The 13,251-nt window shown below is 56.9% G+C and overlaps 1 protein-coding gene across 8 annotated transcripts in view; it reads right to left on the reverse strand.

Annotated features, from left to right (window-relative positions):
• CPAMD8 (C3 and PZP like alpha-2-macroglobulin domain containing 8) overlaps positions 1-8,998 on the reverse strand; it is a 69,947-nt gene extending 60,949 nt beyond the window's left edge. For all 8 annotated transcript variants that reach the window (XR_006816496.1, XR_006816495.1, XR_006816497.1 and 5 more), the window contains exons 1-7: positions 8,714-8,998; positions 4,549-4,700; positions 3,425-3,447; positions 1,362-1,527; positions 1,230-1,282; positions 915-932; positions 443-497 (exon numbers count right to left, since the gene is read on the reverse strand). Coding sequence is in view for 4 of the 8 variants with exons in the window: in XM_045991809.1 (XP_045847765.1) it covers positions 443-497; positions 915-932; positions 1,230-1,282; positions 1,362-1,527; positions 3,425-3,447; positions 4,549-4,700; positions 8,714-8,943 (697 nt within the window). In the remaining 4 variants the exon portion in view is untranslated. The remainder of the gene's footprint in view (positions 1-442; positions 498-914; positions 933-1,229; positions 1,283-1,361; positions 1,528-3,424; positions 3,448-4,548; positions 4,701-8,713) is intronic.
• Between the last annotated feature and the right edge of the window lie 4,253 nt (positions 8,999-13,251).

The raw sequence follows: 13,251 nt of genomic DNA on the forward strand, positions 1-13,251 counted from the left end.
TCATGCAAGCCCTGTCCCTGCTTGTCAGCCCTCCCTGAGCACCTCAGAACCCGAAAGAGGGCTCAAGGCCGGGCCAGGGGACCCAGAAGTGTGACACTGCAAAAATCCCCATGATCCACCTGCCTCCTAGTGGCCCTGAACGTCTAGAGGCACTTGGGTCCAGGAGCCCCCAAGGGGGTGATGGGGTAGATGTTCAGTGGGAGGAAAATGAGGGGGGTGCCGGCAAACAAGACCCGATGTTCCCCCAAAGGCCTCCAGTTATACGCAGGAGCCTCAGCCAGACGCTGGGACTAGAGAACCCTGGGTGGGGTGTGATGCTGTAGGGAAGGGGTGCATCTGGAGCACATTCTAGTCTCCTGGAAGCTTTACTGCATCTGCCACCCAAAGGTGCAGCCCCCAAAACTGCAGAAGGAGAAAGGGGAGGGGCTGGGAAGAGGCTTACCACAGCAGAATGGCTCCAAGTGTCTCCACTCCATCATCCTCGAGCCCCTGGGGTCCTGCGGGGGATGAACCCCCACAGTCAGTTCAGGCCAGCCGGTGCAGGCCCAGCACATGTGTGCACGCTCCGAGCCCTCTCTCTACTGTGGGACAAGCGTGGAGGGCACGGCCCCCAGATGAGCCATGTACACGGGAGCAAATGAGAGCTGGGGCACAGAAGGGACTGGTCTGAGGACACAGGGACAAAAGGGGCCAGATCTGCTCCTCCTTTAGGGAGCTGTGTGCAAATCTACAGAGACAGACAGACATGCGCTTAGCCTGTCCCAGGGCAAATCCAGGGCACGGGATGCACCCAGTCCCAGCCTCGTGAGGCGCTGGGACAGGCACAGGCTACCTCGGCAGCAGACGGTGGGGGGAGACCGAGAGCAGGCTAATGGGCCCCCGAGTCAGAGCAGAGGGGGTTACAGGCCACTTACCAGAATGTAGGCTTCCAGCTGCAACACAGACAGACAGGCAGTGAGCACGGCCCCCTGTGGGCCCCCAGCCCTGCGAGCACGCGCCCCCCGCCCACCAGTGCTCTAGCCTCCCTCTGTCCCACAGACCTCCCCCTGGCTCCCCAGGGGACTCGGAGCCACAGGCCAAAACCCAGACCAAAATGTCTTCGAAACTAGAAGGAATGAGATCAGCAGGGGACGGCGTGGGGGGAGGAAGACCAGTTGGTGGCAGTGCCCCAGGCCAGGTGGCCCCAGGCAGGTGTGTTCCAGGCCCAGGGTTTGAGAAGCCGATCTCACCTTCTGGCTGACGGGCCTCAGGTTCGGGGTGACAGTGAAGATGCTTATAAGCACTGGAAGGGAAGGAGACAATCGTGTGGCAGCTCCGGCCATGGCTGGCCCTCCCCTCCCCACTCCCGCACGAGCCACCACCTCGGTGTCGCGGCTTGTACACTGGCTTGTCTGTCTGGATGAACACGGAGGCGCCCCGGCTGTCCACCGTCACAGAGGTCTGGTTGTGGAAGAGGGGGCCCTCCTCCGCCTGCCCGCTGCGGCCCCACACCTGCAGGAGGGCCTGGCCCCGGAGGCCCATGGGCACCTGCAGGCAGACCACAGAGCTTTGCGAACAACAGAGTGTTTCTCAACGTTGGCACCGATGGACACTTAGGACTGGATCATTCTTTACCGGGGGGGGGGGCACCTTGTCATTGCGGTGTGTTGAGCAGCATCCCTGGCTTCCGCCCACTAGATGCCGGTAGGAACCCCCCCAAATGTCTCCAGCCACTGCCAGTGTTCCCTGAGGGGCCAGAATCCCCCCTTACCCAAGTTGAGAACTGCTCATCAGGAGCTATTCTAAGAGTTAAGGATCCCAAGACCTTTTTTTGGAGTCTCGCCTCTAGTCTGAAGATCCCCTGGCTCCCTCTTCTAGAATTATACAGCCCTTCCTAGGTCTGGTCTGCAAATCCACGGCACTGATCCTGGAAAGAGTGCTTTCCGATGTGCAGCCGCCAGGGATCGGACGTAATCTCAACCCCTGTCCAGCGCGGCCCTGCTTTCTGATTCGCAAGCAAGCCGACCTGCTCAAAGGGCAGCTCTAGGGGAATTCCAAGGGCTTCCCAACTACGGACAGCTGGGGATGGCTCTCTCCTGGTCACGGGGCCTGTCCTGAGCACTGTGGGGTGCTGAGCACCCATGAGGTGCCCTCCCCAGTTGTGACAACCAGACAGGTCTTCAGACACTGCCGGAAGGGCTGCGGTCGGGGAAGAAGGCAAACCTCTCCACCAGGTGAGAGCTGCCTTAGACAAAAGGTTCTCCCATCATCGATAAGGCAGGAAAGCCTCTGTCCCACAGCTCTCAGGCACTTGGGACACCCTGCATGGGAGAGGAACCGCTTCTAGGACTCTGTACGAATCACTGGGGGAGGGCATGCTGTCATTCAGGATGACTCTCCATGTCGCCCATTCATCCCAGGACTCCTTGGAGTGTGTGAGAAAAGTTAAGGAACAGCTAACTCAGAAAACGCCTATAACTTCAGGGCTGGTGAGCCCCTTGAAATCCAAGGACTCCAGTTTAAAAACCCATATCGGAGAATTGCCTATGGTGTGGTTTGGTTCATAAAATAATATTAAAGTAGTAATATTCAATGCCGGTGAAGCTGTGGGAAATTGGGTCTCTACCATGTCACAGGTGGTGCTGTGAAGGGGCACTGCTGTGTCTTCAAAGACAAAGCAGGACCAAGCAAGAGGCTTGGTTCCTAACCTGGTCAATCTTCTTTTGGGGTGTTCAGTCTAAGGCAAGCATTCAGAATGCTAAGACATCTCTGGGGCGCCTGGGTGGCTCAGTCGGTGAAGCGTCTGCCTCTGGCTCAGGCCATGATCCTGGAGTCCCAGGATCGAGCCCCACAACAGGCTCTCCCTCTGCCCCCCACCCCCACTCAGGCGTGCACGCACTCTCTCTCACTCTCTCAAATAGGTAAATAAAATCTTTAACAAAAAAGAATGCTAAGTCATCTTTATGCACAGAGATGCTAGCAATGTTTGGATTACGTTATCAAAACCCTGAAAACAATCTTTTTAAAAAATCTAAGCATGTATGAGGTGGAAAGGGTTAGTAAACTAGTACATAAAGAGACGAAATGGGTTGTGGTTAACAATAGAAGGCAAATGACAATTATAGAGATTGGAACACATGGAAGTTTGTTTACACAGTGCTAAGAAAAAAATGGCAGGAAGCACGAAGGGGTCTACCATCTAATTGCAACTTGAAAGAAATGTCTTTACGTGGATGAGGATTTATGGGGAAACAGGAGAGAGTGAAAAGTATGGGAGGATGGGATTACAGGTAAGTCTTCTCCTTTTCTCAATTTTTTCTTCCTTTTCACTGTTGACATCACTGTTAATGATTTTTCTCACCACACACGAAACTTCTCTTATTCCATTCCAAATCAATTATTCCCAAGGTAGGGATCATGAAGATGTTAAAAATTCAAAGCTTACCTTCAGGTTGATTGTCCCTTTATCTAAAAAATAAAAATTAAATGAAAACAGTTAAATTGGGAGCTGGATTTGCCTGCCTCCCTGAGCTGCAGCCTTATAACTGGGGCCTTCTCAACCTAGAGGGATTGTCTGTGGACAAACACATACACTGGGTCATGCCGGTCTAGCATGGACTGGGCTGGGATTGGGAAAAGTGAGAGGTTTCCTCCAGGCTGGTGAGAGCCTGAAGGCCAGAGGGGATAGACGAAGCCAAGCTACTCAGGGGAAAGTTGGCCAGCCTGCACACTTAATAATTCACTTCATTCCTGGCCCCATACCCAAGGTAAGCTGTGAGGGGAGCAAAGAGAAAATTCCAAGGGAGTGGAACAAGAAGAGGGGTAGAGAGAAAGAAGAAGAGATTGAGGTCCCCAGTGGACCTCCCTCCAGTAGATCTAACTGCTTTCCCATCACCTCTCTCTTGACCCAAGCTGAATCATTTACCATAGTAACACCTCTCTGGCTTTCCAGCCTCTAACACTTGATTTAGCATCTACTGTTTTTGCCTCCCAGTATCCGTTCCCCATTTTTTACTGGCAGAACCCCAAATTCCTCGGGGAAGTCGCCTGCCCAGATTCCCTTTGGGGAGGTTTGGTGTGGCTTCACCATCTCTCTTCACTCTTCAGCTCTATGCAAATCTACCTAGGCCCTACCCACCACAGTGACTGGTTCAGAGCTGAGCACATGACCCAAAGTGGGCCAATCAGCATAGGCCTCTCCCCTGGTCAGAGGGGTTGGGTCAGGATTGAGCACAAGACCCAAGTTAGGCCAATCAGAGAATGCTGGGACATTTCTCATTGGTCTGGAGAACCTGTCACTCTATGGGCTTGGGGGAGACACATTCCCATTCAGAAGTGGCGCTGGGAATCAACAGCCAGTGATGCCGGTGGACTTTCCTAGTTATGACAGCCCATAAACACTGTTGCTAAAGCCAACCTGATGTGGGTTTTGGGGTGACCCCAGAGTCAGGATGGCCTGCACTCTTGCCTACCCAAGCCCTCTCCTGGTTGACACTCAAGGCCAGCCTCTCCCTCATCTCCCCGGGGATAGGTGCTGGATAGCCCTGCTCAGGCACCCCAGGGACCTACCCAGGATAGCTCCCTCACTCCATGCCACCGCTTCACCCTGGGCCACCAGCTGAGCCTGGACCATGACTTCCCGGGGGGAATTAAAGATGGTCACGCTGATGACTTCCTCCACTCCAGAGCGGAAGACAGAGGGTGCAGCAATCAAGTAGGCCCTGTAGGAGAGGAAAACCTCAGTAAAGGCCAAAGGCTGTCTGACCCCACTTCTGGCCGGGTCACAGTGCTCCCTGTGTGGCTTTCCACCTGTGCCTGCCCACACCGTGACGGCACTGTCATTTTGTGTCTGTGTGTCCCCCACCGACCTGTGAGCTCCCTGCGACCAGGGGCTGGCTCATTCATCTCTGAAGCCCCCTCTGGATCTACCTGGCACCACACCCCTTCCGTGTTCTGGCCTCTGGCCTGAGTAGTCAGTGCATTCTGCCACAGGACCTTTGCGAGTGCCACACCAACACTGAACCACTCTCCTGAATAACTGGCAGGATCCCACTTCATCCTCACAGCCACTCTGTGACAAGTGCCAAAAAGCCATTTACAGAGTCAGAGACTAAGCGCTGGAAAGCCAAGTCACATGCCCAAGCCAGTAAGAGACCAGGATTCAAACCCAGGCAGCCAGACTCCAAAACCCAGTGGAAAGAAACAAGGAGCTTCCTGTGTCCAAATCTAAGACCTAAATTCGTTCTTAAGAACAAATCTTAAGGGGCGCCTGGGTGGCTCAGTGGGTTAAGCCTCTGCCTTCGGCTCGGGTCATGGTCTCAGGGTCCTGGGATCCAGCCCCGCATAGGGCTCTCTGCTCAGCAGAGAGCCTGCTTCCTCCTCTCTCTCTCTCTGCCTAGTTGTGATCTCTCTCTCTCTCTCTGTCAAATAAATAAACAAAATCTTTAAAAAAAAAAAAAAGAACAAATCTTAAGAACTAATCTTAAGAACAAAACCCTGGGGCCCCTGGGTGGCTCAGTGGGTTAAAGCTTCTGCCTTCGGCTCAGGTCATGATCTCAGGGTCCTGGGATTGAGCCCTGCGTCGGGCTCTCTGCTCGGTGGGGAGCCTGCTTCCTCCTCTCTCTGCCTGCCTCTCTGCCTGCTTGTGATCTCTGTCTGTCAAATAAATAAAAATCTTTAAATTAAAAAAAAAAAAGAACAAAACCCTGAAAATGAACCCAAAATGGCCTGACACAAGAAAACTCTGTGAACAGTGGCACCAAAACAGACCTCTCCTGGAAGATAGAGAACATTCTCTTACTTTCCAGCTGGGCAAGGTGTCGCTCCAGAAGAAGAAGGAACATGCCACAGGTCCCACAGTCACATCGGGGAAAGCCTTGGGGAGCCCTTAGGGACCTGACCTAAGGCACGGGTCCTCTCCACCTGGGCTTCTGCCTCTGGTATTCTACAACCTTCCATGGATCATCAGAAAGTCTCATTCAACTTTAACTACGAAAACCGCTCACAGTGCAACAGCAAAGCGCCAAGAGCCCAGACAGCAAAGGCAGCAAAAACCCAGCCATGTGGAGAACTACAGGCACCAGAAGGAAACAGGCGAAAGAGAAATCAGGCCAGGCAATGGGCGGAGGGGAGATTTTCGTGTCTCAAAAACCCTCTCCGGGACAACCGGACATCCCCACACAAACAGACGAATTTAGACCCTGACTGAACACCGTACACTGAGGTGAACTCAAACTGGGTCAGAGATGTAATAAGTGTAAAACTCTAAAAACCCTGGAAGAAAACAGGAGAAAGGCTTTGGGAGCCGGGGTTAGGCAAACATTTCGTGCGTGAGATAGCAAAAGCACGACCCATCAAAGAAATCACAGATAAAGTGGACTTCATTAAAACCTCATGAAAAATCTGGTACTGTCCGGATACAGCGCTGACCCTGGGAGCCCGCTGTGCTCTGTCCAGCTTGAACAGTGGCCAAACTCGCTCTGGTTTTCTACGTGGATTGTCCTACTTCGGGACTGCCTGGAGCCTGCCAGGACCTCGGGACATACCATGTACTTCCTAGGTAACTCCAGCACCAATGAGAATGTGCAAAGACCCTTGTTTTATAGGTATGCAGCCCAGATCTAGCAATGACTGGAACCAGTAAAGACCCAGTTCCGTCCAACGTTCCGTCCAACGCCAGCACCAACAACCACCCGCAATGACAGAGTTTCTATGCGCAGCTTCCGGCCTCGGCCATGCACAGAGCATGCATTCATCCTGCGCATGTGACAGCAACATCTGGAGCACGCAGTGACCCTGGGGCTCATGAATGCACTGTCCAGATCCAGCACTGACCAGAATGTATACTGATCCTGGGTCTTATGCGTTCTCTCGGCTTCTCATGCAAATGGGGTGTCACGCAGCGACAGTGGGGGAGACAAACACTGCCTCAAGCACATTCCCATGCTTTGTCCGTGATGTGTAGTGTCTGCTGGCCCCAGCACCAACCAGAGGGAGAAGCAGACTCCCTGCACAGCAGTGAGCCCGATGTGGGACCCAGTTCCATGACTTTGGGATCATGACCTGAGCCGAAGGCAGATGCCCAGCTGACCATGCCACCCAGGAGCCCTAGACAGTACTGGTCTTATGATAATGTGCAAATCCGTGTTGCTTTCTGGGGTCAGGGATTCCTCATGCAAAAATCACATGGGTCAGGGTACCTGGGTGCCTCAGTCAGTTTAGCGTCTGCCTTTGGCTCAGGTCATGATCCTAGGGTCCTAAGATGGAGCCCCCCGAGTCAGGCTCCCTGCTCAGTGGGGAGCCTCCTTCTCCCTCTCCCTCTGCCTCTCCCCCCTGCTCATGCTCTCTCTCTCTCTCTCTCTAATAAATAAATAAAATCTTTTTTTTTTTTTTTTTTTTTATCATAGGGGTCACAGAAGTGGGTATCCAGGGCTATTCCTAAACTGGAATCCCTCTAGTGGGTGGTCTACGTCTGGCTTAGAGGCAGGCTAATCTAGAAACCCAAGTTAGTAATTTTGCAACTTCCCTTCCCAGCACGTCTCCCCCAACACAGGGATTCCATTTCCCTTGGCAGAAGGTAATATCCCAGGATGACTTTAGTCAGAGGCAAACACTCTTGAGAACCGTTGGAAACTCTGCAACCCAGAGACTCTGAACTTGGTCTTTATAAGGTGGGTCTGTAATTTAGGGCCCAGTCAAGCTTTGTGGCGGGGGTGGACCTACAGATGCCCAAATGTTTCGCAGCATCCCCGGCCTCCACTCCGTACATTCCAGCAGCATTGACTCTCCCTGGATCTAGACCAAAAATGCCCCTAGAATTGCCCAATGAGCCCAGGGAAACAAAAATCCCCCTCACCCCCCACCCGGCCCCAAACCTCTATTTTAAAGGAGGCCTACTTGGAAAGACCAGGACAAAAATTTTCTGGATTCCAATTTCACAAGGCCCAGGGGAGGTAAATCCCACTGCTCAAAGCACAGAGGATCTTACTTTTCAAACTGTGATTCCCAAAGCGACCCCACCCACCTGGTCCCACGGTGGGCATGTTTTCTGGAAACTGCTAAGCAAGAGCCTCCTGAACAAGCCTCCTCATCGAGGCCAAGGCTGGACTACCCGGCTGAGCTTGGGCAGCTCCAGGAGGCCCCCCTGAACCCACAGCCTTGCAGGGCTCACCCCAACTTGGCAGGTCTGGAAATATTCCCGGTGAAGCCAGCTCATGGGAAATTCTCCCTGGCAGCTAAGTTAGTTCACCTCCTCACTGTGTCAACTCACCAGAAGCTCTGTAGTCAAACTTCAAGAAAAATGTGGAAGCAAAACAAACACTTCCCGCCACCACGCCCTCCCAAGGAAAATGGGACGGTGGGTCGCTCCTATTTCCCAGCCAAGACACGTATCTCTTGCCTCCACGCCTCGGACAACTTGAAATCGCCACCCAAGACGACAGCCCCCCCGTCCCCCCCCCCCCCCCCCGTCACACCAAGGTGGTGAATGAGGAGGAGGCGCTGGCCTCGCAGCCTTAGCTGTGGGGACTCCCTGTACCTCCGTGTGCCCACCTCTGAAGGCTCGCAGTGCCCCCTTCCCGGTCCGACCCCTGGGAGTCAGGGGACACGACTCTAGGTCCCGCCCGGCGCGGAGGCTGTGTAGCCTTGGCCAGGTCAATGCACCTCTCTGCGCGGATCCCCGGGACCCCCTCCCCGAGAAGACAGCCAACCTCCTCCGTCGCCCAGAGCAACTCACGGGGCCTGGGGCGCAGCGCACACGCCGTCCCGCGGCGACAGCAGCAGAAGCAGGCGCCACAGCAGCGGGACGAGCAGGGCGCCCCACATTTTTCGGCTCCGCGGGGACACCGCGCCCAGGGAGGGGGTCGGGCCGGGCCTGGGCCAGGGTCCGGGTCCGAGCGCGGCGGTGCCCCCTGAGCCGCCGGGGGCTCTTTGTTCGTAGCCCCTGCGCCTTGCGCTCGGCGCCATGCGCCCCGCTCCGCGGTCGGCCGAGCTGGGGCAGCCCCGGACCAGCCCCGGACCAGCCCCCTCCCCAGACCCGCCTTGTCCCCGGGCCCGCTCCGCCCCCTCCCCGGCCCCGCCCGCCCCGCCCTGAGCTTCTCCCGGGACTCATCCCCTCCAAGCACTTTCCCCCAACCCCTTCCCGGACCCCTGGGCGGATCACTCCTAGACCCTGCCCACGCCCTCCCGGCTCCTCCGACCCGACCCGGCCCCTATTCCCCCTGCCCACTCCCGGCACCTCTCCCCTCCCCTCCTCCCGGCCGGGCCGCCCGCCCCGCCCTCTTTCCGGACCCCGACCCACCCCCGCTCCCTTCTCAGGACTCCGCGCCTCCAAGGACTCTCTCCGGACTCGCCCCGCCCCCTGCCCGGGCCTGACCCCACCCTGGACCCACCCCCAAGCCAGGCCCAGGTTCTCCCGGTTCCTCGGACCCGAGCTGTCCTTTCCTTCTCCCCCCAGCCTCCGCGCTCCTCTTTGCCCAGGTCGTCATCCTCCCGGGACGCACTTCCTCCCGGGGCTGCCGCCTTACCGGCCCTCGCCTGTCTCCTCTCCAGCCTCCTCCCTAGTCGCCCCCGCATGGCCCACTCTGCGGACTCGCCCGGCCCGGCCGCCCCGGTGGCTGCCGCATCCGTTGCTGCCTTCACCCCTCTCCCCCCACAACCCGGCAGGGCGCCCACCCAGCCAGGGCCCGGCGACCTGTGCAGGCGACCTGTGCAGTGCACGTGGCGTCAGGAGGGGAGCCCTGGGGAGACGGGCCGGCCAAGGGGTGAATCTCCCAGATGTGCAGCTGCCCCTGGGCCCTGGCCCTGCCAGTCCTCACTTGCACCCTCTCCGCAGCCCTGCCACTGTCCACAAATCCCCTCCGCCAGGCCCTTCATCTCCGGGCCTCTCTTTCCCCTGCACACATCGGGATTGGGCTTCTCAGAGTGTCCCCCACTGAGCAATGGACCCTTTGTCATAGGTTTCTCGGGGGAAGGGGGTGCACCTCCTTTTATATCATATCCGGTCTTGTCCCCTTCCTTCCACCATCACACACCCCCCAGCTGGCACCATCGGCCCCTCTAGGAGGACCACTCCAGCTACCAGGGCCCTCCTAACACTTCCCTCCTGCCCCAAATCTTTGGGGATCCCTGTTCACTGGGACCAAGTCCAAATTCCAGGCTGCCGGGAAGCTGCCATGATGGCTCGGCCTCACCCCAGCTTCTCGGAGGCTGCGCACTGACCCACCAAACTCTGCTCTTCTGCCCTTGTCCTTTGGCTGCCTAATTCCTGCTCCTCCTAGAAGCTTCCTTTGAACCTCCCTGCTCCCGGGCACCCTCAGTCATTTAGGTGGCCTCTCCATCAGCCCTCTCGTGGCTTTAGGCCAAGCCCTGGGCCGGCTGTGGGGACCCAAGGGCGGACAGGGCTTGCCTGGCAGATGTGGGTGGGGCCCTGCAGGAGCCTGGGGGGAGGAGGGGCAGAGGCGTAACAGGGTGCTGAGACCTCGGGCCTCGGCCCACTCCCCCACTAGGCAGGGACTTCTAGTACAACTGCCCTAATACCGGTCTGTCCTGCCCAGCCTCCAACACCCCCCACCCCCACCTCCCTCTTGCATAAACTGGGCCCTGTTCTCCAGCCTTGAAGCCAGTTGCTCCCTGCTCCTCTGGACTCTGGCCACGCTGGCCTCCATGATTCCATAACATGGAGGGACAGCCACCCTCTGCCACCACCACCGAGATGCCAGCTCTCCCCTCTGCCTGGGACGGTCTTCCTCCTGGAGTCCCAAGGCTGCCCCCACGGCCCCTTCTTCCCTGACCGCCGCTGTCATAAGACTCAGATTTGACACGCTGCCCTTCCAGGTCCCCAAAGGCCTCACTGTGAGCTCCCCCTGTCCCGCCAGCTACGCCCCCCACTTGGCAGAAGAATCTGACCAAGAGTCTGTCGGCCTGACCCGTTACACCCCACCAGTAGCAGATCTCAGCTCCTCGGCTTTCAAATAAGCTGATCACATCCTCCCCTAGGAACCAGGGGCACCCCTCCCTTACTACAAAGTCTGCCTCCCACAGTCTCTGGCGTTTCACTCCCCTCCCAAGTGCAACCCCCCATGTGGCCTTGGGTGGCCAGCTGGGTCCTCCCCCAACCCAGGGCTGTGAGTATACAGGACTAGCTGCCGTCCGCCTCACCGGACCAGTGTTGGGTGTCGAGGGTTCGGCCATCTCAAACTGTTCGGGGCAGGAGATCCCTCCTTCACGAATGGGGTGAGTAGGAGGCAGTCAGACACCGCCATGCCCTCATCACCCAGTCTGACCCTCTGGTGCTCGACACAGGGGCCACGATCGTATTATCCCAGGGGCACTTGCTTCCCATCTGTCTCCCTTGGGTTGTAAGCCCCATCCGCTGCTGGACACCAGATCCCTAGCCCTAAGTACGAGCTCCGTACCAGCTGCCCTGGGGCACTGGGGAAGAGATGGTTGATCCATATCTAGGAAACGTGTGAGCCCTTGTCTCATAGGGCCATGGCTAAACCCTGAGTTGTACAAACTTGCAATTAAGTATAGGATATTAAAATAAAGGTTGTGGGCTCCTGGGTGGCTCAGTTGGTGAAGCTCCTAGACCTGCCGAGGGGGTCAGAGTCTGGACTTGGTGCGGGAAGGCAGACATGCAGACGCATCACCCACAAGGTACAGGGTTCAGCCCAGCACAGCGGGAACCCCGAAGCCAGAGCAGGAACAGGGCATGCCTGTGAGCAGAAGCACCTGTGGGGCCGCCCAGGAGGGCACCGCAGCAACATCTGACCTGGGGGCCACTGGCCACACACCCTAAGCGGAAGCTGCGTATGACCTCTAACCCTACTGGAAGGACACAGATGCCAAGACACTCCGGAGAAGAACTTTGACAGCAGCCTTGTTAGGGGCGGATAACCAGGAGCAGCCTCCATGTTCATCCAGGGGATGAGGGACACACTGAGGAAGGAAGGAAGTGCTGCGTTTGGTTTCCCCCAAAGCAGGGAAAGTGGGGCACCGCAGCCAGGGAAAGGGTGCAGAAAGGCCATTTCGACAAGACCCGAGCACTTTCACCTCCTGCTTCCCGGGGAAGGGGGCTCCAGACCAGGTGGGGAGAATTCCCATACTTCATGTGCTCTCTGCCCGGAGATGTGAGGACCAGGGGTTGGGGGGCTCTGCAGAGGACCAGAGGTTTCTCCCTGCTGCCGGCGTGAGCCCACTCCCGAGGCTTGGGGTTCAGAGTAAGCGTGGGAGAGTTTCCTCAGCCGGCCTTACCTGCTCTCACTCAAGAAAATGGCCAGGAAGTCTTCTTGGTTTTCCCTAAACCTGGGGGGTGGACAGGGAGCCCACTTCAATACCGTCTTTTTTGGCTGGACTAAGTGGCTTTACTGGGGACAGCCAGGATTACAGCAGACTTAAGAGCTGGCATGGGGACCCTTCTTCTTGCCAAGGGGGGCACGACATTGACTGGTTGCTCTGCCTCCAGCTCTTGGCTTGACCTGTCTTCTTCTTTTTCTCTTTGGTCACCTTGGGAGTCTGCCCTCTTACTGTCCCAGCGCGGGCCAGGGAACCACGGGCCTTACCTCCAAGCCTGCAGCCAGCTACGTGCAGACCGGTCACAGCCTCCACTCCACGCCGACCCAGGGGAGCCTCAGCCTCTAGGGGCGTGCCTGTCCACAGCACCACCTGATCCCCTGGAGCCCTGGCCTCCAGCGAGGCTACGAGGCTACGCCTTGATCTGGGTGACCAGAACCACTAGAGCAAAGAAGGAGTCGAGACATTAAACCCAGGTGCGTTCATCCATACCCCCTGCTGCATGCCCCAACCTCAGCATCTTCTCTAGAACTCCCAGTACTCCAGTGTTTAGAAAAGATACGCGCAGAGAGCAGGTGGGAGAAGCTGCTCAGAGGCAAGGTGCCAAGGCTGCTGGGAATGTCCGTGGAGCAGGAAAGAGCCTTCCAAGGCGCCCTCACAGATCAGGAAGAATCCGGGCTGAGATCGCCCAGCTGTCTCCCTGCTGCCCATGGAGAAGAGCGAGCATTCACCCTCCCCAGCAACAACCAAAACATTTGGGGGTGTGCGTGCACGTGTGTACCTATGCATGTATCACGCGTGTGTTCCGGGCCAGCCAGGGGCAGGGGACGAAGAACACCATATGAGTTTCCTGTGGCTGCTGTAACAAATTAGCATAAACGGGTGAATTATAGACAAACCACAGAACGGGAGAACATGTGGGCAAATCATGTATCTGATGAAAGACTGAGACCCACGATATGTAAAGAGTACCCAGAGCCC

This window comes from Meles meles, chromosome 20 (assembly GCF_922984935.1).
Source record: "Meles meles chromosome 20, mMelMel3.1 paternal haplotype, whole genome shotgun sequence".
NCBI classification, from domain to species: domain Eukaryota; kingdom Metazoa; phylum Chordata; class Mammalia; order Carnivora; family Mustelidae; genus Meles; species Meles meles.